Below are 24,296 nucleotides of genomic sequence, written 5' to 3'. Positions count from 1 at the left end.
GGCCGTGGACGCGGACTCCGGGCACAACGCGTGGCTGGCCTACAGCCTCGTGGACGCCCCGAACGGGAGCCTCTTCGCCGTGGGGCTTCGCAGCGGGGAGGTCAGCACGGCCCGGCCCGTCCGGGAGGCGGACCCGGCCCAACAGACGCTCCGGATCGTGGTGAAAGACCACGGGGAGCCCGCGCTGTCCACCACGGTGACCTTAACGGTGTCGGTGACCGAGGCGACCCCGGAGGGCCAGGCGGAGTTCCCCTCCGGCTCCGCTCCCCGCCGGTCGAAGACGAACTTGACTTTCTACCTGCTGCTGGCCGTCGTCCTGGTCTCGGTGGGATTCGCCGCGACGGTGGCGGGGGTGATCGTGTACCGCGTGTACAAGTGGAGGCAGTCGAGGGACCCGTTCGGCGGCTCGCGGGGTTCGCTGGGCCGCCCGCCGGGGTCCGCCCTGCGTGCGGACGCGGTGCGGGGCGGCCTGGGTCCGCAGCCCCTGTGCCACCAGGTGTACCTCACCACGGGCTCGCGGCGCAGCGACCTCCTGCCCAAGATGCCCTACTCGGCGAGCCCCCTCGGGAGCCTCCAGGGCACCCTGAGGAGCTGCGACCCCATGCTCTATCGGCAGGTGATAGGGGCGGAGAGTGCCCCGCCCGGACAGGTAAGGCGGGCCGGGGCGGGGGGTGGACGAAAAGTGGCGGGAGGTTCCCACCGGGGCCTCCTCGAGGAGTCTCCCGCGGGCGTCGGCCGGGTGAATGAAAGAGCGAGGATGGACCCGTCGTGCGCGATGGAAACTTGCTTAGAGTTCGCCCAGGTCGTCAGAAGTGGGCCGCCGCGCCTCGGCCCGTTTCCCGTTGGCACGGCTCTTCCCCACATCCCTCTCGGGAATCCATGAAGTGGATTTTCCCCAGCCTCCACCCCGCCTCCTCGCTGGCGGGGCCCAGAAACCCTGCGCCTGAAACGGACCTCGGGGGCGGGAAGGGGTAGGTCTGGATGGGAGGAGGTAGCTGAGGAGAGAGGAGAGGAGAGAGCCAGGTGGCACTCAGCCTCTCCGGGAAGCTGTGAAAGTGACTTCCCGAGGTGTCAAAAGCTGCCGATTAAAGTATCCCGGTGGCAGGGAGGTCACTCCGGGTGACCTCCCGAGTCGGCGAAGGTGTCAGCGACTAAACAGGATCACTGCTTCTGCCCCAGGCGGCGGGCCTGGACCGAAAAGGGAGGGCGGGGCTGCGAGGGCGGAGAAGCGAAGCCCGTGGATCCTTAGAGTTCCCCCTGGAGAACCAGCATCCTGGGTGGGGGAAGTCTCGGATGTGGAATGATTTAGTCCTCTGGGAGGTGGCTCCAATCCCAATGAGGCAGATGCGAAGGATGGTGGGGAGGGGGACTGAGACGACTAGAACGAGGAGAGTCGTAGAGTCGCGGCACGCGGTTCCGCCCGGCTCTGTCTCCGGGATCGGGCGGAGTCGGGGGGCGGGATCGGGGCAGACTTCTGGACTGGTGGCCGGGAGGGGCGAGGGTTGCCGAAATGGTCAACCCCTCGACGCTGCGGTCTCCCATCAAAGAGGAGGACGGGGGGGGGGAGGGTGCCCCCGACGTTTGGAAAAGAGCGAGAGATGGGCGGGCGGGCGCGGTGCGGGGGGGCTTCCCGCCTTAAAACGCGAGCAGAGCCGGGCTGTGGAAGCTGGATGTGGCTTTTGATCGCTCCAGGGCGTTCAGGGCGAGGATGCCAGCTCCTAACGGTCCGCGTTCCGTCTGCTTGCGCGGGGAGCGACGACCTCAGGAGAGCCCGGATCCCAGGTCGCGACGGAGACCCCGGCGCCTGTGGCAGTTGTCCCGGTGCGGTCCCCTGTTCATACCGGACTATCGGATTCAAAGGAAAGAGGGTTTCTAGGAAAGGACTGTCCCCACCCTCCTGCTCCTCCCCCTTGTCCACTAACCGGCTCCTGAGTGTGCAGGTAAAGTCTGTCAGAAAAACAACAACAAAACACCCAAATCCCAAGCCAGAGGCATTTAGGCATTTGCGTCCCGCAGGGGCAAGAGCGGAATCGCGGCGTTTTCCAAACGCTCTTCGGCTTCCCCGAATTGCAGCGAGTCCCTCTCCCTCCCCCTCCCACCGTCGCCCCCCGCCCAGGACTTTGCGTCGTGTCCTTGAAAAGCTTTGAGAGGGAGCCCTGCGTTCTTATCCCGTGTGTGTGTGTATGTGTGTGTGTGTGTGTGTGCGTGTGTGTGTGTAGGGAAGTGGCACCGAAGCCGCCGCCGCCTCCTTCTCCTATAGCGCGGGGATCTTCTCCGCGATCGGTTCATTAGCCGTGATTTCTTTGGCTGCCCCACGGGCGAAATGGGCGGTGGCCCCATGCCCTTCGGTGTAGCGGCGCGGCTCCGCTGCGGGCAGACACCGAAGCCCGCGCTTCCCTCTGGGTGTCAGACAGACAGGTGAATGCAAACGGATCGGGTCCTTGATCGCCGTCGGCTCCCGCGCTCTCCCCGCCCCGAAGGAGAGGGCAGGAAGGGGGCCCGGGGCGAGGGGCCCGAGGCAGGGGGAGGTGAGGCAGAGGGGTTGCCCGCGTCTCCCGGCGGGGAGGGGGGGAGGTGAGGAGGAACAAATCCGGGGAAGGGAAGGTTGAGCCGGGAGGGAGGGAAGGCAGGAGGGAGGGAGAGCGAGAGACGGAGAGAGGGAGGAGGTAGGATTGCGACTCCTCCGTGGCGCACCGCATTAACCCTGCCGCTCGCGGGGCCGCCTTGGCGCTGCCCATTGGCTGAGGCCGGGCGGCGCTGTCTGCCAATGGGGTGCTGAAAGGAGGACGGATCGACCCCCGCCACCCGCGAAAGCGGCGGGTAACCCTTGCCGAGCCGAGCCCAACCGAACCGGCCAGGGCAGGCGCCGGGAAAGGCGAGCCGGCGGCTCCGGCGGCCGCGGCCGGTCGGTCTCGGGGGCGGGTGACGGGGCCGCGGCCCCCGATCGACGTCCCGGCGGCGGGGGCGGGGGGCGGGGAGGGGGGCCGGGGGCCGGGCGCCGATCGGCCGGAGCGCGATGCGCGGCGGGGCGCGGAGCCGGGCCGGCCCCCGGGTCCGGCTCCGGAGGGCTCCCCTTTTGTTCTTCCTCTGCCACCTGGGCTGGGCGTCCGGGCAGGTCCGGTACCCGGTCCCGGAGGAGGCCCCGGAGGGGACGTTCGTGGGGAACATCGCCCAGGACTTCCTGCTGGACGTGGGGAGCCTGTCGAGCCGCCGGCTGCAGGTGGCCGGCGAGGCGAACCGGCGGCACTTCCGCGTGGACCTGAGCAGCGGGGCCCTGCTGGTCCGCCACCCCATCGATCGCGAGGCGCTGTGCGGGCTCGGCGCCAGCTGCCTGCTGCCGCTCGAGTTCGTCACCGAGGGGCCCCTGGAGATGTACCGAGCCGAGGTGGAGGTGGTGGACGTGAACGACCACGCGCCCCGCTTCCCCCGGCCGCGGCTGGAGCTGGAGATCGGCGAGGCGGCCGCCCCGGGCCAGCGCTTCCCGCTGGAGAAGGCGCGGGACGCCGACGTGGGCAGCAACTCGGTCAAGAGCTACCGTCTGAGCCGCAGCGAGTACTTCGCCCTGGACGTGAAGAAGCGCGGCGACGGCAGCCTGGTCCCGGAGCTGCTGCTGGAGAAGCCGCTGGACCGGGAGAAGCAGGCGGACTTCCGCCTGGTGCTGACGGCCCTGGACGGCGGGTCCCCGCCGCGCTCGGGCACGGCCGAGCTGAGGGTGACGGTGCTGGACGTGAACGACAACGCCCCGGCCTTCGAGCAGTCCGCCTACCGGATCAGCGTGCCGGAGAGCGCCCCGGCGGGCACCGTGCTGCTCCGGCTCAACGCCTCCGACCCGGACCAGGGCCCCAGCGGCAACGTCACCTACGCCTTCGGGAGCCACACGGCCGAGCGGGTCCGCGGCCTGTTCGGCCTGCACCCGGCCAGCGGGGAGCTGACCCTGCGCGGCCCGCTGGACTTCGAGGCGGACCCCTACTACGAGTTCGACGTGCGGGCCCGGGACGGCGGCGCCCCGGCCATGGAGCAGCACTGCAGCCTGCGCGTCGACCTGCTGGACGTCAACGACAACGCCCCGCAGATCACCCTGACGTCCGAGCTGGGCAGCATCCGCGAGAGCGCCGAGCCGGGCACCGTGGTGGCCCTCATCAGCGTCCAGGACCCGGACTCCGGCTCCAACGGCGACGTGAGCCTGCGGATCCCCGACCGGCTGCCCTTCGCCCTCAAGTCGGCCTTCCGAAACCAGTTCTCCCTGGTCACGGCCGCCGCCCTGGACCGGGAGGCGCAGGCCAGCTACGAGATCCCCGTCACCGCCTCGGACGCCGGCTCGCCGCCGCTCAGCAGCCAGCGGACCGTGGCCCTCAACGTGTCGGACGTGAACGACAACGCGCCCGCCTTCGTCCGGCGCTCCCACGAGGTCTTCGTGCAGGAGAACAACCGGCCGGGCGTGCTGCTCTGCTCCCTGGCCGCCTCGGACCCGGACTCCGGCCTCAACGGCCTCATCGCCTACTCGCTCCTGGAGCCGCGGGGCCGGGACGCCGCCGCCGCCGCCGCCTCCTCCTCCTCCTCCTCCTCCTCCTCGTCCTCCTCGTCCTCCGCCGCCGCCGCCTCTTCCTCCTCCTCCTCCTCCTCCGCCGGCGCCGCCTCCTCCTTCCTCTCCCTCAACCCGCAGACCGGGGCCGTCCACGCCGCCCGCTCCTTCGACTACGAGCAGACGCAGACGCTGCAGTTCGAGGTGCAGGCCCGCGACCGGGGCGAGCCGCCGCTCAGCAGTACCGTGACCGTCCGCCTCTTCATCCTCGACGTCAACGACAACGCCCCCGCCGTGCTCCGCCCGCAGGCCCGGCCCGGGGCCCTCTGTCCCCAGGCGCTGCCGCCCTCCGCCGGCGCCGGCCACCTGGTGACCAAGGTGACGGCCGTCGACCTGGACTCGGGCTACAACGCCTGGGTCTCCTACCAGCTGTTCGAGGCGCCCGATCCCACGCTCTTCGCCGTGTCCCGCTACGCCGGGGAGATCCGCACGGCCGGGCCCATCCCCGCCGACCTCCCCCCGCAGCGGCTGGTCATCGTGGTCCAGGACAGCGGCAACCCGCCGCTGTCCACCTCGGTGACCCTCCTCGTGTCCCTGGAGGACGACGCGCAGGCCGCCCTCTCGGAGGTCGGGGACTCGTCGGCGCCACCGGACGGCGACTCGCGCCTGACCCTCTACCTGGCCGTGTCGCTGGTGGCCATCTGCTTCGTCTCCTTCGGCTCCTTCGTCGCCCTCCTGACCAGGTGCCTCCGCGGCTCGGCCGGCTGCCCCCGCTGCCCCTCCCGGGCCCGCGCCTGCCTCGGCCGGCCCCGGAGGCGGGAGGGCCCGCCGCCCACCAACGGCATCCTCCGCATCCAGCTGGGGGCCGAGGAGCCCATCAAGTTCGTGGACGTGGGCGGGCACTCGCACGGCTGCACGCCCCTGGCTTCCGCGCCCCCGCGGAGCGACAGCTTCATGATGGTGAAGCCCGGGAGCGCGCCCTCGCCGGGCGGGGCGGTCCGCCCGAGCTGCCCGACCTCGGACCTGCTCTACGGTCCGGAGGTGAGATCCCCCCGGGCGAGCAGGTGGGGCCCGGGAGGTTGGGACCCGGCGGGGCCCGGCGTCCATCACGTGCCGGGCGCTTGGCTTTCGAAGCCGCCCGGGGCCGGAGGAGCCTGAGGAGCGCCCCCGCCCCCTCCCCCCGACTCCCTCCCGGCGGCTGGGGCTTCGGCACCGGCCAGCGCCTGGTCCCGCCTTTGCGCTCGGACGCGGCCGGGCCGGGGCCTGAGGCCCGCGGGTCGGGGCCTGCGGGTCGAAGGGCTGGAACCACGAGCCCCGCGGGGCCGCGGCCGCCCGATCCGGCAGGAAGAGGAGCCCGAGGGAGAGCCGACGGATCCGAGGGCGCTCCTGGCAAGCGCGGGTCCGGGGAGGGAGGGGAGAGACCCGTCGGGAACCCGCCCTCGAGGCTCCTCGTCCTTTCTATCCAGGCGTCTTCGCAAGGTGGGAGACGACGGCGGAGAATCCCTGGCGTCGGGGAGGGGCCGGGGTTCAAGCGCCCTCCCCGGGAGACCCCCCGCCCCCCTGCCTGAACCGGTGGGGTCTGGGCCTCCACCGCTCCCGGGAGCCGGAGGGCGGGGCTCGGACGGGAGGGGTTCAGAGCCTCCCGCCTGTCTTTTCTGGAAGGTTCCGTCTCCTCCCCGCCCCAGCCCGCCCCTCTCCAGCGCCCAAGGCTCCCGACGCCGCTCCTGGCTGCGGGTCCGAAGGGAGAGAGCTGAGGCCTCGGCTGCTCCGGCGCGGGAGAGGCGGAGACGCCACGAGGCCCGGGCCCGAGCTTCTCCTCCGCCGGTGCCCCCCGCCCCCCGGATGGAATCCGGGGTCCGGGTTGGCCGGGGAGGGCAGGGGAGGTGGAGGGGACTCCAAGTCGGAGCCGGGGAGTTCCTCCCCGCGCCGGGAAAAGTCTTCCTCCCTGGACCCGTCCGTTCTAGCTGGCGCTGCGCTCGGCCCAGGCTTGCGGGGACTCGGAGGCTCAAGGGGACGAGGAGCTGGTGGGCGGGGGGCGGTCCGGGCTCGGGACCCAAAGTCGTCCCCAGCCTCTGCCCTCCGCCGCGATGCCCCGAGGCCCGCACCCGGCCGGCTGGGAGCGCGGAGTCGGACGGGCGCGGAGGCCTCAGGCTCCGTGCGCGCCAACCTCCGCCTTCAGGGACTAGGAAGGGAGACCCCGGGGCTTCGCCCCCCGCACAAAGGCGCGTTTTGTCGGCGGTCCAGGCGAATTGGGGGAAGCGTCTGAAGGCCCGCACGAAGCTGCCGGAGCGGACAATGAGGAGTTCTGTGCCGTCTCGGCATCCGAGCCTCGCGGCCTCCCGGCGAGCGTCGTGAGAAGCTGTCAAGTTTGCCCGCCAGCTGGTCCGATTCAACCGGCGGCGCGGAGCGCGGGGGCCGCCCTCCCGGGCGGTGGATGGCGGGGGGCGGGCCGAGGCGGGGAGGGTCTTCGGCCCACCCCGCTCGCCGGTTCCTAAGGTTTCGGGGATCGAGGAGTCGTCGTCATTGGCCCACAGCGGGTCGGATTCCCGGCCAATGAGGCGCGCCGCCAGGCTGGGGGAATCTCCTCTCCGGGCCCGCCGCTCTCCTCCTCGCTGCTCCAGCTCTGATTCTGCGCCCCCCCTTCTCCTCCTCCCCCCCCCACTCCTCACCCCCCCCCCCCCGACGAGCCCACCCCCGCCACTCGGTGACTAAGGCTGCAGGCAGACAAGCCCCGGAGCCGTTTTCAAAGCGAAGGGAGAAAGCCGCAGGGACCTCGGCCGCTCGGATCCGGCCCCCGGAGTCACCTCGGAGTCCCCTCGGGAGCGCCCGGCCTCGACGGGCCATGCAGTCCCGGACCCCCCAGCCGCTCGCTGGCAAGTGGCCCTGGCTGGCCGCGCTGACCCTGTGCGCCTGGGGCTGGGCGGCCGGACAGCCGCTTCGCTACTCGGTGGTGGAGGAGTCGGAGCCGGGGACGCTGGTGGGCGACGTGGCCCGGGACCTGGGCCTGAAGGGGCCGGAGCTGGCAGGCCGCCGGCTGCGGCTGGGCTCGGACGAGAGCCGGCGCTACCTGGCCCTGAACGCCACCGGCGGCGTCCTGGTGGTGAACGAGAAGATGGATCGGGAGAGGCTGTGCGGGGCCAGCGCGGACTGCCTGCTGGCCGTGCAGCTAGTGACCGAGCAGCCCCTGGAGCTGTTCCGCGTGGAGGTGCGGATCCTGGACCTGAACGACAACGCCCCGAGCTTCAGCCCCGCCGAGCGGGAGGTGCGCATCGCCGAGTCGGCCGCCCCCGGGGCGCGCTTCCCGCTGGCCAGCGCGCAGGACCCCGATGTGGGCTCCAACGCGGTCAGCGCCTACTCGCTCAGCGCCAACGAGCACTTCTCCCTGAGCGTGCACACGCTGCAGGACGGCCGGCTCCTCCCCGAGCTGGTGCTGGACAAGCCCCTGGACCGCGAGGCCCGGGCCCGGCACCTGCTGGTGCTCACGGCCGTGGACGGGGGCAGCCCGGCCCTGTCGGGCACGGCCCGCGTGGCCGTCACCGTGCTGGACGTCAACGACAACGCGCCCGGCTTCCAGCCGCCCAGGCTGCGCGTCCGGCTCCCCGAGGGCACCCCGGCGGGCACGCTGCTGCTGCGCCTCAACGCCACCGACCCGGACGAGGGCCCCAACGGGCAGCTGGACTACTCCTTCGGCGAGCCCACGGCCGAGGCGGCGCGGGGCCTCTTCGGCCTGGACGCGCGCACGGGCGAGATCCGGGTCCGGGGCCCGGTGGACTTCGAGGAGCGGAGCTTCCACGAGCTGCACGTCCGGGCCCGCGACCGGGGCGCGCCGGCCATGGAGGGCCACTGCGTGGTGCAGGTGGAGGTGGAGGACGTCAACGACAACCCGCCCGAGGTGCTGCTCACCTCGCTGCTCAACCCGGTGCCGGAGGACGCGCCCGTGGGCACGGTGGTGGGGCTGTTCCGCGTCCGGGACCGCGACTCGGCCGGGACCCGCGGCCTCAGCCTGGCCCTAGCCCCCGGCCTGCCCTTCGAGATCCGGGCCCGCCAGAACCACTACTCGCTGCTGACCAGCGCGCCGCTGGACCGGGAGGCCGTGCCCGCCTACGCCGTGGAGCTGCGGGCCCAGGACGGGGGCTCGCCGCCCCTGGGCACCCGCCTCACCATCGCCCTGAACGTCTCCGACGTGAACGACAACGCGCCGCGCTTCTCCCGCCCGCTGTACCGCGCCCACGTGGCCGAGAACCGGCCCCCCGGCTCGCTGCTCTGCACCGTGGCCGCCTCGGACCCGGACGCGGGGGACAACGCCCGCCTGACCTACTCCCTGGCCGGCGGCCCGGCCTCCGTGTCCGTCCACCCGGACGACGGCCGGGTCTTCGCCCTGCGCGCCTTCGACTACGAGCTGGTGCAGGTGCTGAGCCTGGTGGTGGCCGTGCGCGACGCCGGCTCCCCGCCGCGCGGCTCCAACGCTTCGCTGCACGTCTTCGTCCTGGACCAGAACGACCACGCTCCGACCGTGCTCCGCCCGCCGCCCGGCCGGGAGGGCGGGCCCCCGCGGCGCCTGCCGCGCTCGGCGCCCGCCGGCTCGCTGGTCGCCAAGGTGGCCGCCGTGGACGCCGACTCGGGCCGCAACGCCTGGCTCTCCTACTCGCTGCTGCCGCGGTCCACGGCGCCGGACCTCTTCCTCGTGTCGGCGCCCACGGGCGAGGTCCGCACGGCCCGCGCCCTCCGGGACGGGGACGACGCCCGGCAGCGCCTGGAGGTCCTGGTGCGGGACCACGGGGAGCCGGCGCTCTCCTCCACGGCCACCGTGTTGGTCGTGCTGGAGGCCGGCGCCGCCGAGGAGCCGCCCAGGCCCCGCGGAGTCTCCCTGGCGCGCCCGGCGGAGGGGGCCCAGCTGACCCTCTACCTCGCCGTGGCTCTGGCGGCCGTCAGCCTCCTGGCGCTGGGCACCGTCGCCGTCCTGGCCGCCCGCTGCCTGCGGGGAGCCGGGGCCGGGGCCCGCTGCCGCTGCCCGCCCCGGGCCTCCCCGTCCAGGGACTTCTACAAGCAGTCCAGCCCCACCCTCCAGCTGAGCTCCGACGGGACGCTCAAGTACATGGAGGTGACCCTGCGGCCGGCGGGGCCCCGGGACCGCTGTTACCGGACCTGCTTCTCGCCCGGCTCCGAGGGGAGCGACTTCACCTTCCTGCGGCCCCTCGGCGGCCCGCAGCCCCCGGGCCCGGCCCCGGCCGCGGAGCTCGACGCCTTCCCGCCCCGCTCCGGGACGCTGACGGGGCCGAGCCAGGTGAGGGGGCCGCCCCCTCCCCCGGCTCCGCCCCTCCGGCCCGTCGAGAAGCAGCAGCGTGGCGTGGCGGAGAGGGCCCGGGCCTGGGAATCGGAAGGTCGAGGCTTCTCATCCCGGCTCGGCCCCTTGGCCTGCTGGGTGACGTTGGGAAAATCGCTTCACTTCTCTGGGCCTCAGTCGCCTCGTCCGTAAAGCGGGGATTAAGCCTGGGAGCCCCACGTGGGACAGGGAGTGTGTCCAACCCGATCACCTTGTCTCTACCCCAGCGCTCAGTACGGTGCCTAGCACATAGGAAGCGCTGAACAGAGACCCTAATTGTGATTAGCTCCCCGGAGGGAGCCCCTGGCTGGCTGGGGAGCCCCTCGCACTCCGTCTCCGGGAGAGGGGACCCCGAGGGTCTCGCCTCCCCGTGCCGAGTTTGAAGGATTGATCGAGGTCCGGGGGCAGTGGAGAGGAATGGCGCCAAAGGGCACTGTGGACCCGGGGGTGTATTCGGGAGTCAGGACATACACGCGGGGACAAGTGTACTGCGGGCTCTGGTACCGTCGTGTACTGTGTGGGGGGAGGTGTTCCGTGATGGAGGCGTGGGCCATGCGGTTTTGGTACGTTCCGTGGCGGCAGGGTGTACTGTAGTGTTAGGGTGTACTCGGCGGGTCGAGGGGTACTCCGAAAAGCAGCGTGGGCCCAGTGCGAAGAGCCCGGGGCTAAGAGTCAGGGGACCTGAGTTCTAATCCTGACTCTGCCGCCTGTTGGCCGTGTCACCTTGGGCTGCTAACTTCACTTCTCTGTGCTTCAGGTTTCTCAATCGTGAAATGGGGATTAAGTCCTAATCCCTCCTACTTCGACGGTGCGCTCCATGTGGGGCAGGGACGGTGTCCAACCTGATTAGCTTGCGTCTACCCCAGCGCTTAGAACGGTGCTTGACACATAGTAAGGGTCAAACGAATACCGCAATAATTACAACTAATATATTATTAGTATACTATAGTAATAAGGCTCTGAACGCTCCGGGGTTGGGGTGCATTGTGAAGGTCGGGGGTACATTATGGGGCTTGGGGTGGACTCTGGCGGTTTTGTGATTGGCTGTAGTGCCTTCCGAGCAGAGTCTGTAACCATGAGAGTGGGAGTCTATAAAGGCAACCAGCACCCTGTTCCACCAACTTTCTTGTTGCTATGGAGACTGGATCCTAGGCTTTTTGCATCGAGGGTCTGACCCAGGAATGGCGCTTCTGTGAGCAAGTGGTCTTTTTCGGGTTATTGCGGTAAAAATGTGCCCCCTAACAGGTCGGGGATTGCTCTGGGGATCAGTCCCCGGCCGCCGGTTGCCCCACATGGAGGCTGCGGAGTGCCTTTTCTCCCGAAAACGGGCCCCGAGGCGAATCCACCCGACAGAGCCGCTGTGTTCTCTCTCCTCCCGGGAGACGTGGGTCTTGTCTGGCCCGGACGAGGATGGGGGCTGGGCGAGACGCAGGGAGTCGAAGATGGGCGAGGAAGAACTGTACGGGGCCCGGGGGAGCAGGAAATGCCGGCATCGAGGGCGGGTGATCCCCCTTTCCTGGCTCTCGGGCCTGGGGCAGAGGAGCGGGTAGATTTGGGGAAGGGGGTGCTTTAGGATTGGTGAGTTGGTGTTATTCCCCTTGGTCCCCTCCCCTCCTTCCCCCCACTCTCCCCTACCCCTGACAGCCCCACTGTCAGGGTCGAGTCTCCCCCTCTCCGCCCTCACTCGCTGCTTCTGTTTCCTCCGCAGCAAGCTCCCCCCAACACGGACTGGCGTTTCTCTCAGGCTCAGAGACCCGGCACCAGTGGGTAAGTGTCGCTTCGGTTTCCCCAGCAGCCGCCTGGGAGCGGGCAGAGGGAAGGGGGAGGAGGGGAGAGGAGAGGAAAGGGGGAAGGGAGATCGGGAAGGACGGAAAGGGAGAGCTAAGGGAAGGGGAGCTGGGGAGGGGGGAGGGGAAAGGAATGGAGAGACGAGAGGCAGAGGGAGGGAGAGGAGCAGGAGGCGGGGCATTAGGCCCTTTTAGAGGGATATATCTAGCTTCGATCCAGCGCAGGATCGGAGAGAGAGCGAGTAGATCCCCGAGAGGGGGGACGGTCGCGCCCCCATTCCATCCCCCAACACATACAAGAAATCAGGGGTCTCGTTTCGGCCGGGATTGGAGGCAGAGCTGGGGGAGGGGAACGTCCTCGGGGTGTGGGGGAGGGAGACAGGGAGGGAGAGACACACACAGAGAGACAGAGACAAAGAGAGAAAGAGGAAGGGGGAGGGGAGAAGCTAAAAACGGTCAATGAGACTGTGTGCTGAGGAGAAGTGCCTGAGGCAGCGGAGGAGGCAGTGGTCAAGTGATAGCCTCATCTCTGCTTCATCACCACTCTCTGCCCTGTCTCTCCCTGTCGCCCCCCTTTCCTTTCTCTCTTTCATTCTCTCTCTCTTTCTGTCCCCCGATCGCCTCCTTTCTCCCCGTCTCTTCCTTCCTGTCTTTCTCTGTATCCCCTTGCCTGTCTCTTTCCCCCTCTTTCTCCCTATTCTGGTCTCTCTCTTCCTTCCAGTCTCCCCTTCCCTGTCTCTCTCCCTCTCTGTCTTCTGTCCTTGTCTTTATCCCTCCCTGAGAAGAAGCAGCATGGCTCAATGGAAAGAGCACGGGCTTTGAAGTCAGAGTTCATGGGTTTAAATCCCGGCTCTGCCATTTGTCAGCTGTGTGACTTTGGGCAAGTCACTTAACTTCTCTGTGCCTCAGTTACCTCATCTGTAAAATGGGGATTAAAACTGTTAGCCCCACGTGGGACAACCTGATCACCTTGTAACCTCCCCAGCGCTTAGAACAGTGCTTTGCACATAGTAAGCGCTTAATAAATGCCACTATTATTATTATTATTTTCTCTTGCCTGTTTCTCTTCCTCCATGTCCCCCACCCCCACCCCCGCTTGCTGGCCTCTCCCTCTTTCCCTTTCTCTATTCCCCTCCCCCTTTCTTTCTCTCCTCCTTACAATATCCCGCCTTCACCCACCACATCCAAACGCCCTCCACCTTCCGAGGCTCTTCTCTGCCCCTCATGCAATTTAGCTCTTCCCCCTTCCCACTTTCCCATCACTCACGCCGCCCCCTCCCACCCCACTGCTCGGGCGTGACAGGTGGCCAGAGGATGGGATTTAGGGGGGACAGTGACCTCTAAGGGACCCCCCCCCCCCATGTTGGCCTACGCTTCCCATATGATAAACAAGGTCGGACTCCTGACCCTGAGGGGATGGGCGCGGGGGGTGGCAAGGGGGGTGGCAAGGGCGGGGGGAGCAGAGACCCTGCCCTGTGAAGCCCCAGAAACACAGGCCTTATCCTTGTGAGCTCTCTATTTGGGAGAGGAGCCCATCCCCCTGCTTGGGGAGGGGCGGGAAGATCTAAACAAACTTGTACTTCCCAAGCGCTTAGTACATGCTCTGCACACAGTAAGCGCTCAATAAATACGATTGAATGAATGAATAAATAAACCGAGACTGCGACTTGGGTGGCCCTGCCCCCACCCCGGCTGTCCACGTGAGGACCCAACTCCATCATCTCTCCAGGAATCCACCTCTCCCCTCCGCTCTTCCTTTCCCCTCCTTCTTCTCCTTCCGTTCCTCCCATCCCCCTTCCTCTCTTCCCTCGTCCTCCCCCACCCTATCTTGTGGGGGCTTCTCTCCCGGTCTCACTGCGGCGCCCCTTGTCCATTTGCCCTTGGGATCTCAAAGCATTTTACCGATGAAGGCCCGAATGTGGGGTAGTCCTGAAACAGACCGGACCTCAGCAAAGCCCCCACCAAGCGCCCCTCTCCGCCTCCCCTAGTCCCTGAGCTATTCCATCCGTTCCCTCTCCGGCGCCAAACAGACATCCCTGCCCCCGCCACCAACACACACCATGGCATTCACTGGTCCTGCCCTCTCCCCCGCCCGGAGGAATGGTAATAATAATAATAATAATAATAATAATAATAATAATAATAACAATAGTACTGGTTAAGCGCTTACTATGTGCCAGACACTGCACTAAGCACTGGGGTGGATACAAGCAAATCGGGTTGGACATAGTCCCTGTCCCACGTGGGGCTCACAGTCTCAATCCCCATTTTACGGATGAAGTAACTGAGGCACAGAGAAGAGAAGTGACTTGCCCGAGGTCACACAGCAGACACGTGGTAGAGCAGGGTAGAACCCATGATCCATGGTACTGTCCAGCCCTTACATCCTTGCTACTCTGACGACTCCCATCAGGTGCCAGAGCTCCCAGCAGGGCGGGGAGGGGCTCCAGAGAGGAAGAGGGGCTATAATAGCTCCTTTAATAACATTATTAATAACTGTGGTATTTGTTAAGCGCTTACTAGGTGCCAAGCACTGTACTAAGCGCTGGAATGGATACAAGCAAATCGGGTTGGGCACAGTCCCTGTCCCACAATGGGGCTCAATGTCTCAATCCCCATTTTCCAGATGAGGTAACTGAGGCTCAGAGAAGTGAAATGATTTGCTCAAGATCACACAGCAGAGGTGGAGCCGGAGACTCCCAGGTCGGGCCGCTCTCCACTGAGCCGTGCTTTAACTGCCCTGTTGAATCTGGCTCTCGCCTCCAACCTCCTCTCCAGCCTGTCCAGAGCAGAGAAGCGCAGGCAGCTGCCGCAGCCATCACTCTCCTCACACTAAGGAATCGGTCCTGCTGCTTGGTTCCCTGACCCTCAGTTCCTCGGCCTCTGGGCCTTTTGGGGTGCAGAGCCTCCTCCCCCTCCACTCCACCCTGCCCTGCTCCCCCGACTCCCAGCCCCGGCCGCCCTTCCTCCGGATAACGGGCTCTACAGAGTCGTTGACTCGGCCGGTTATAGCACCAGGGCCTGGCCTCATCGGGGAGGTTGGGTCCAGGCGGATGTGCATCTCCCCTTCCCCTCCTAACACATCCCCCCCCCCCAAAAAAAAAAACCACACACACACAGAGCCGGACCCCTCCAGCTCCAACCCTCCTCTGCGGCTTCCTCAACTGGACCACATGTTTTGTTTTGTTGTCCGTCTCCCCCTTCTAGACTGTGAGCCCGTTGTTGGGTAGGGGCCGTCTCTATATGTTGCCACCTTGTACTTCCCAAGCGCTTAGTACAGTGCTCTGCACACAGTAAGCGCTCAATAAAGACGATTGAATGAATGAAGGAATCTCTGCACCCTTCAGCTAGTTCTGCTGCTAAAGGACCTTCGCTGCGTCCCACCAAAGTATCCGAAAATCGACCCCAGGGGGAACATTTGAGTCTCTTTCGTGGCTCACGGGTCGGGAGCCAGGATCTCTAGCATGGCCTAGTGGATAGAGCACGGGCCTGGGAGTAAAAGGTCATGGATTCTAATCCCGGCTCTGTCACTTGTCTGCTGTGTGACTTTGGGCAAATCACTTAACTTCTCTGTGCCTCAGTTACCTCATCCATAGAATGGGGATTGAGACTGTAAATCCCACATGGGACATGGCCTGATTCCTACCTGATTAGCTTATATCTACCCCAGAGCTTAGTTTAGTGCCTGTCACATAGTGACTGCTTAATAAATACCATTTAAAAATGAAAATAATTAGAAAAAAACACCGCAGGATGTGAGAGTTGAATGGTAGTGAAGAGCTGGAGGTGACACCAAGGTTGCTGGCTTCTTGGATGGGAAGGATAGTGGTTTTGTCGATGGAAATGAGAAAGTTATGGGGAGGTGTAGGTTTAGGAAGAGAAATAAGGGGTTCTGTTTTAGACATGCTGAATTTGGGGTGCTGATAGGACATCCAAGTGGAGGTAAGAGGAGATGCGGGATTGAAGGTCAGATGAGCCATCAGGGCTAGAGAGATTTGGGAGCCACATAGAGGTGGTAGATGAAGGCACGTGAGAGGATGATTATAGGATAGTGAGTGCGCATAAGGCTGAGCATCTCAGAGTTTTAGGGGATACCCACAGAAAGAGGATGAAAGTCAGAGCAGGAGTCAGCGAATGAAACTATGATGGAGTGGCCAAAGAGGTAGGAAGAGAATCAAGATGGCACTGTAATAATAATAATAATGGCATTTATTAAGTGCTTACTATGTGCAAAGCACTGTTCTAAGCGCTGGGGAGGTTACAAGGTGATCAACTGTCCCCCGGGGGGCTCAAAGTCTTAATCCCCATTTTACGGATGAGGTAACTGAGGACCAGAGAAGTTAAGTGACTTGCCCAAAGTCACACAGCTGACAATTGGTGGAGCCGGGATTTGAATCCATGACCTGTGGCTCCAAAGCCCGTGCTCTTTCCATTGAGCCGCACTATTTCTCTGTACCAGCAAACCCGAATCCTAACAGTGTTTTGAGGAGGGGGGAGTGATCCATATTGTCAAAAGCAGCAAAGAAATAAGGAGGGTGTAGAATTAGTCAGTCAGTCAATAGTTTTTATTGAGCACTTACTGTATGCAGAATGCTGTACTAAGCCCTTGGGAGAGTACAGTATAACAGTCAACAGATACATTCCCTGCCCGCAAAGTCTAAAAGGGGAGACACGATCCCTCCTTTCAAGGAGTTTACAATCTAGTAGGGAAGACAGACATGGTTACAGATGACAGTTAATAGAAGGAAAAGGGTTGTGTATATGAGCTTACTCTAGTGTACTCTTCCAAGCTTCGTAATACAGTATTCTGCACACAATAAGTGCCCAGTAAATACCACTGATTGATGAATTTGTGCTTTCATGATAGTGTATGTAAAATATATAGAAAAGTGCTATAACAACCCAACCTGCACACTTTGCTTCTCTAACATCAACCTTCTCACTGAACAGCATGGCCTAGTGTCTCTCCCATTAAAGGGTAAATTCCTTGGGGACAGATAAGCAGCGTGCTCAGTGGAAAGAGCGTGGGCTTGGGAGTCAGAGGTCATGGGTTGGAATCCCACTCCACCACTTGTCAGCTGTGTGACCTTGGGCAAGCCACTTAACTTCTCTGTGCCTCAGTTACCTCATCTATAAAATAGAGATTAAGACTGTAAGCCCCACATGGGACAAACTGATCACCTTGTATCCCCCCAGCGCTTAGAACAGTGCTTCACATATAAGTGCTTAACAAATACCATTATTATTATTATTATTATTATTATTATAACATGCCAGTTGGTAATTCAGTGCTTCCCAAGTGCTTAGCACAGTGCACTGCATCAAGTGGCTGTTCAATAAACGTTACTACTACCACTATTGTACTCCCCCAAGCACTTAATAGTTGAGAAGCAGGGTTGCCCAGTGGAAAGAGCACAGGACTGGCAGCCAAGAGACCTGGGTTCCAATCCTGCTCTGCACTTGCCTGTGACTCTGTATGTGTGACCTTGGACAAGTCACTTCACTTTGTGGGACCTTAGTTTCCTCATCTGTAAAGTGGGGATTAAATAAGGACTGAGTTGATCTATCCCAGCTTTTGGCACATAGTGAATGCCTTACAAGTACTACAATTATTCTTGCAAAGAGTGGGTGCTCAAGAAATAGAATAGATTGTTTGGGGCTGACCCAGAGGGACATCACACAGGCCTGACAGGTGGCATGGGAGGAGCTGGGCCCTCACAGCTGTAGAAGCTTGTTGTGGGCAGGGAATGTTTCTATTTATTGTTATATTGTACTCTCTCAAGCTCTAAGTACAGTGTTCTGCACACAGTAAGTGCTCACTAGATTTGACTGACTGAATGAATGAGACGGCCACAGGGAATCTTGAGTCTGGGAGGCGAGCTCGTGGGGGCAAGAGGGACAAGGGGGGAGGTGAGGTACTCTCTCTTGGGCCGGGAAGGGGTTCATGCCCTCTCTGTCCCCCAGATCCCAGCCTGGTGATGAAGGAGGCACCTGGCCCAACAACCAATTTGACACGGAGATGCTGCAGGCTATGATCTTGGCCTCTGCCAATGGTGAGTTCCCAGGAAAGGGAGAGGGGTGGGCGAGCGGGGGGGAGGGTCAGAAGGCTGGGGGAGGGCCGGGGCTGCCACTGAGGGCTTCATCACCCCACTCCCAGGCCCCAGGCTGGGGCCCGGAAATGCCCAAACCAAGTCCAGCCATTAGGGGAGACCAGGAATGGGGAAGGCCTCAATCCAGCGGTGGGTCAGACTGAGAAGGATCCCAGGATGGGGGGGAGTAGGAAGGGGCCTGAGAGGAAAGAATGACCCTTCTTAGAGCTGGGAGCAGCTGGGCCCACAGATAAGCCCAGGGGGCGCGCTGGGCTGGGGGAAGAGGTAGGTGGGGGGCACTTTGGAGCCATTATCAATCAATCAATCGTATTTATTGAGCACTTACTGTGTGCAGAGCACTGTACTAAGCGCTTGGGAAGTACAAGTTGGCAACATATAGAGACAGTCCCTACCCAACAGTGGGCTCACAGTCTAAAAGATTGGTGGGGTGTGAGGAGGCTGGGCCATCTTGGCTCCCGGGAGGCCTCTGCTCTCAGCCTGGGGGGAGCCCGTCCCCCCCGGAGAAGCCGGGATGGAAAACGTGCGGGGCTGGAGTCTGGATTGGTGTGGCAGACGGAGCCCCCGAGCCGGGCCAGGGTTGAGCAGGTCAGAGAGGCCGGAGGCACACCGAGCTTGGCCTGGGTCCGGGCCGTGGGCGGGATGGGGAGGGACGGGGAGCTGCTGGAGCTTGGAGGATTTTAAGTAAACAGAGTGGAGAAAGTGGAAAAGGTTGTGGTTTGAAGCCAGCCCAGCCTCAGCCCCGCTGGCCCCGGCCCTGGGAGACAAAGTGAGGGCAGGGGTCGGGAGCTTCTGGATTCACAGACAGAGACTCCTAGACACACAGAGACCTACAGGGAGGGAGACAGAGGCACACACTCATTGAGAGAGTCAGAGACGCACAGGCAGAGAGACCCAGGCAGGGACAGAGACAGATTCTGAGAGAGACACGTGAGCAGAGACACATACTGAGATGAAGAGAGGCAGAGACACACAGGCAGAGACATCGATAGTCACTAAGAGAGACACATGAGTAGGCAGACACACAGACATGGAGACACACCCGCTGAGAGATGCAGAGATAATAATAATAATGGTATTTGCTGAGCGCTTACTATGTGCCAGGCACTGTACTAAGTACTGGGGTGCATACAAGCAAATTGGGTTGGACACAGTCCCTGTCCCACGTGGGGCTCAAAGTCTCAATCCCCATTTTCCAGATGAAAGAACTGAGGCCCAGAGAAGTGAAGTGACTTGCCTAAGGTCACACAGCGGACAAGTGGTGGAGTGGGGATTAGAACCCACGACCTTCTGACTCCCAGGCTGCTATGACAAGCACAGGGGGACAGACCCCAGCAGGAACGGAGCCAGACACACACTGAGAGATGCAGAGAGAGAGACAGAGAGGCTCACACAGGGACGGACATACACATACTGAGAGATACAGACACACACACACACACACACACAACGTCAGGCAAAGAGACACACAGACAGGAAACAGACACTCGGAGAGATACATGGACATAGATACATAGACTGTGAGCCCACTGTTGGGTAGGGACCGTCTCTATATGTTGCCAACTTGTACTTCCCAAACTCTGCACACAGTAAGCGCTCAATAAATACGATTGATTGATTGACAGGGAGCAGAAAGAGACACACAGAGGGAGAGACTACAAACAGACTAATGGAGGCCCCGCAGCTCTGTATCCCCCCCAGCGCTTAGAACAGTGCCTTGCACATAGTAAGCGCTTACTAAATGCCATCATTATTATTATTATTCAGGGGAGGCGAGGGGCTGCGGGGTCAGGGGGCGGCCAGGACGAGGAAGTCGGAGGGTAGTGGAGATGAGCCAGGAGTCCTGGAGCCGGGGCTGGGTCAGGCCTGCTCTCTCCCTCTTGCTCAGCGCCCCGCCTCGCCTGTGGCTTCCCTAGTCCCGCAGTTTCTCCGAGACCCAGGCGTCCCCCTCCGCCCCGCTTGGGGTTCCTCACTGGGTGGGAAGGACTCCCCGGAGTGGGTGGCGAGGCGAGGTCGGGGGCTGGGAGACAGGAAAATCGAGGGGAGGGGGCCAGGGGGCAGGGCAGGGACCGTCCCTTTGGTCTCTCGGACCCGGGTCCTGGGGCTGCCTTGAGAAGCCCCCCGGGGCAACAACCCACCGCACCCCCCTTTCTGGTCCCCAGCCCGCCCCGGCCCCTCCCTTGGGGGTAGGAAACGTTTCCCGTTTTCCCCGCCCCCGCCTCTGTCCTGGCCGCCGCCTCGACTGGTCGGAGTCCCGGCGTTACTCAACCTCTCCGGCCTTTAGTCACCACCACCATCATCCCCCTCCCGCCCTCCTCCCCCCCTTCTCTTCTCCCTCCTCCCCCTCCCCGGGCGCCTGACTGTGCCCTCGACGTTGCTCCGTGCGGGGGGCGGGAGATAGATGGGAGACCCTCCCCTTCCCGGAGAGGCTGGGCGACTCCGTGCGCGGGGAGAAAGCCGGGGCCCGTTTGGGGAGGGGCCATTTATTCAGAGAAGCAGTGGAAAGAGCACGGGCTTTGGAATCAGAGGTCATGAGTTCAAATCCCGACTCCGCCAATTGATTCATTCATTCAATCGTATTTATTGACCGCTTACTGTGTGCAGAACACTGTACTAAGCACTTGGGAAGTACAAGTTGGCAACATATGGGGACGGTCCCTATCCAACAACGGGCTCACAGTCTAAAAGGCTCACACAATTGTCAGCTGTGTGACTTTGGGTAAGTCACTTCACTTCTCTGGGCCTCAGTTCCCTCCTCTGTACAATGGGTATGAAGACTGCGAGCCCCCCGTAGGACAACCTGATCACCTTGTAACCTCCCCAGCCCTTAAAACAGTGTTTTGCACATAGTAAGCGCTTAATAAATGCCATCATTATTATTCATTCATTCATCCAAACATATTTATTGAGCGCTTACTGTGTGCAGAACACTGTACTAAGCGCTTGGGAAGTGCAAGTTGGCAACATATAGAGACGGTCCCTACCCAACAACGGGCTCACAGTCTAAAAGGCTCACACAATTGTCAGCTGTGTGACTTTGGGTAAGTCACTTCACTTCTCTGGGCCTCAGTTCCCTCCTCTGTACAATGGGGATGAAGACTGTGAGCCCCCCGTAGGACAACCTGATCACCTTGTAACCTCCCCAGCGCTCAGAACAGTGCTTTGCACATAGTAAGCGCTTAATAAATGCCATCATTATTATTCATTCATTCATCCAATCGTATTTATTGAGCGCTTACTGTGTGCAGAGCACTGTACTAAGCGCTTAGGGTTCTCGGGATTGGAGTGTCGTGGGGGAGGAGTGTGAGCCCGTTGTTGGGTAGGGACCGTCTCTATATGTTGCCGACTTGTACTTCCCAAGCTCTTAGTACAGTGCTCTGCACACAGTAAGTGCTCAATAAATACGATTGAATGAATGAATGGTCAGGGAATGCGACTGGGGTGACGAGGTGAGGGGGCCCGAGAGTGGGATATAGTGAGTGAGGGTCGGGGAGGGGGAAATGATGGGATAGGGGTGTTAATAATAATAATAATAATAATAATAATAATAATAATAACGATAATGGTATTTATTAAGCGTTTACTATGTGCCAAGCACCGTTCTAAGCACTGGGGTATAGGTAATCAGGTTATCCCACGAGGTGGCTCACAGTCTTAATCCCCATTTTACAGATGAGGTAACTAAGGCACAGAGAAGTTAAGTGATTTGCCCAAGGTCAGACAGCAGACAAGTGGCGGAGAGGGGGTTAGAAGCAGCGTGGTGAAGGAGCACGGGCTTTGGAGTCACAGATCATGGGTTCAAATCCCGGCTCTGCCAATTGTTAACTCTATGACTTTGGGCAAGTCACAACTTCTCTGGGCCTCAGTTACCTCATCTGTAAAATGGGGATGAAGACTGTGAGCCCCTCGTGGGATAACCTGATCACCTTGTAACCTCCCCAGCGCTTAGAAGAGCGCTTTGCACATAGTAAGCCCTTAATAAATGCCATCATTATTTATTATTTATTTATTAGAACCCACGTCCTCTGACTTCCAAGCCCGTGGTCTGTCCAATAACCCACGCTGCTTCTCAGCTACGGGGGAGGGTTGGAAGCGGGTGGAGGGATGGAGGCTGGGGTTGGGGTGATAAGGGGAGAGGGCCGGCAGGGAGGGCATCGTGGGGAGGGGCGAGGAGGGAGAAAACATGTGGCATTGGGGTGCCGTGGGGAGAAGCTAAGAGTGGAGTGGGAGTGGAGTGGAGAAGGGGAGGGGGCAGGGGTGTTGTTGGGAGCTGATTCATACATTCATTCATTCAATCGTATTTATTGAGCGCTTACTGTGTGCAGAGCACTGCACTAAGCGCTTGGGAAGTACAAGTTGGCAACATATAGAGACGGTCCCTACCCAACAACGGGCTCACAGTCTAGTAGGGGGAAGACAGACAACAAAACAACATGTGGACAAGTGTCAAGTCGTCAGAATAAATAGAAGTAAAGCTAGATGCACATCGTTAACCAAATAGAATAGTAAATATGTACAAGTAAAATAAATAGAGTAATAAATCTGTACAAACATACAGAGAGGTGCAGTGGGGAGGGGAAGGAGGTAGGGCGGGGGGGATGCGGAGGAGCAGAGGAAAAAGGGGGCTCAGTCTGGTTGGGGTGGGTATTGAGGGGGGCTGAGAAGGGGTGCCAAAAGGGGAAGAGGGCTGGGGTTGAGGTATTGGGGAGTGGGGGCACTGGAAGGAGTGTCGGGGGAAGGGGCAAGGGTCCAAGAGGGGGGTCTTGTCGTCAACTCTCAGCTGCTCCCCCTTGTCTCTCTGTGTCCCCGTGTCTCCCTAGAAGCGGCGGACGGGAGTTCCACCTTGGGCGCGGGCACCATGGGTCTGAGCGCTCGCTACGGGCCCCAGTTCACCCTGCAGCACGTGCCCGACTACCGCCAGAACGTCTACATCCCGGGCAGCACGGCCACGCTGACCAACGCCGCGGGCAAGAGGGATGCCAAGGTTCCCGCCGCCGGCGGGGGCGGGGGCGGCGGCGGCGGCGCGGGGGCCGGAGGCGGTGGCGGCGGCAACAAAAAGAAATCCGGGAAGAAGGAAAAGAAATAGGAGGGGAGTCTCGTTCAGAGCCCAGAGCCCAGCGCCCCCTCCCCGGCCCCTCCACCCCCCCCGTCTCCCTCCGGGCCGCTGCCCCCCACCGTGGCTGCCCTGTGCTCTGGGCTCCGTGTATGCCCCGCCCCTCTTTTTGCTCCTTCGCCCCCCGGCTGGGGGTCTGAATATGCAACGGGGGTCCTCCCCTGGACCCCCGATTCTGGTTAGAGCCACCGTGGTCGGTGAGATGGGGAGACCCCCCGCCCCACTCCGCCCCCCGCCCCGGGGTTCCCGCTTTGAGTGACCCCAACCCTCACCCCTGACCACCCTCGCCCCTTGCCCCCGTGGGGGTCACGCGTGGCTTCCACCATCCGTTAGACAAATCAACCCCGCCCCCAAAGTGTGACACCCCCTCCCTCCTCCGGCTCCCAGCGTGGCACAGAGGGCAGACCTCTAATAGCCAGAGAGAGGGTCCTCCGCTCCTGCCCAGTCAGTGCCCGGCCCCTGGCTGGCTGTATAGAATGGGGGTGGAGGCCTTGGCACCCCCAATTCCCCCCACCCCGAGGCTGAAGCAGGAGGGGGCTAGAATCCGGATGAGGGGAGGGTCCCTTCCCATTCCTTCCCACTCCACTGCATGCCAACGTCCACCTCCCAACGCCCTACTCAGCCCCTCGACCCCACGGGCAGGTCTCTTGGCGGGCCTCTGCCCTTCTAGAACAACGGAAATCTCCCTCCAGTTTGGGCGCCCTCCCACCCGCAACTACTGGAGCCCGGCTGGAGCGGGGGGTCTCGAAATCCGTGGACCCCTGGGGAGGGGGAGACCGAGGGGGCGGGCGACTAGCGGGTGGCCCGGGCGAAGGCGCCCAGTGGGCACCGTGTGCCCTTGGCACGTGGCAAGCCAGCGGGAAGCCCGGCTGGGCTCGGGGGGGAGACGGGCCTCCTCCAGCGGCCCCCCAAATGCCAGCCACCTGCCCGCTCCGCCTCGCCCCCTCTGCCCTCCTGTGCCAGGCCCCGGCCCTCCCTCGGGTCCTCCGCTGCCTTCTGGTACCCAGACCCCAGGGGAAGGGGAGGGAGGGGGTCGGCTGCCTGGGGGCGGACGGGGGGATATCCCGCTAGCCAACCCCGGGTTTAGCCCTGGTACTGCACTAGATCCGTTTACACCGCCGGAGGGGCCCGGGGAGCCCCCTCCCCACCGGCCCACGACCCCATTGGCGTAGTGAATAGTGTCCTTGCCCCCGCCCCCAGCCCCCGAGCTGGTGTAGAGTAGCCGTGCGTAGCCAGTGCCGTGTGCTTTCTCAGTCCCGCTCCAGTGCGCCTTGTGTCTCCCTCCGTGAGCTGTAGCCCCCCTCCCACGCCCCCCCCCCCCCGGCCAGTACTGACCACTTTTTTGCCCTCCCAGCCTCTAAAACGCTTCTCTTTCCGTATAGCCGTGTAGACCCGCCCACGCCACTCCCCCCCCGCCCCGCGCCTCGCCGTGTCCTACGCCAGT

The 24,296-nt window shown here is 62.7% G+C and overlaps 1 protein-coding gene across 1 annotated transcript; it reads left to right on the top strand.

Annotated features, from left to right (window-relative positions):
• Positions 1-3,016: 3,016 nt before the first annotated feature.
• Positions 3,017-24,242, top strand: LOC119949597 (protocadherin gamma-C4-like). The gene is made up of 5 exons (XM_038771466.1): positions 3,017-5,563; positions 11,554-11,612; positions 17,597-17,685; positions 22,560-22,763; positions 24,181-24,242. The coding sequence occupies exons 1-5, from the start codon at positions 3,017-3,019 to the stop codon at positions 24,240-24,242; spliced, it is 2,961 nt and encodes a 986-aa protein (XP_038627394.1).
• The last annotated feature ends 54 nt before the right edge of the window (positions 24,243-24,296 follow it).

This window comes from Tachyglossus aculeatus, chromosome X2, assembly GCF_015852505.1.
Source record: "Tachyglossus aculeatus isolate mTacAcu1 chromosome X2, mTacAcu1.pri, whole genome shotgun sequence".
Taxonomy (NCBI): Eukaryota; Metazoa; Chordata; class Mammalia; order Monotremata; family Tachyglossidae; genus Tachyglossus; species Tachyglossus aculeatus.
The sequence above is the reverse complement of the archived record's forward strand: the minus strand, read 5'-3'. Positions and strand labels throughout refer to the sequence as shown.

Coding starts and splice junctions, on each gene's coding strand:
- LOC119949597 (XM_038771466.1), top strand. CDS start 3,017: ATGCGCGGCGGGGCGCGGAGCCGGGCCGGCCCCCGGGTCCGGCTCCGG. Junction 5,564..11,553: donor ACCTGCTCTACGGTCCGGAG/GTGAGATCCCCC, acceptor TTTCCTCCGCAG/CAAGCTCCCCCCAACACGGA. Junction 22,764..24,180: donor CGGGGGCGGCGGCGGCGGCG/CGGGGGCCGGAG, acceptor CCCCCCGGCCAG/TACTGACCACTTTTTTGCCC.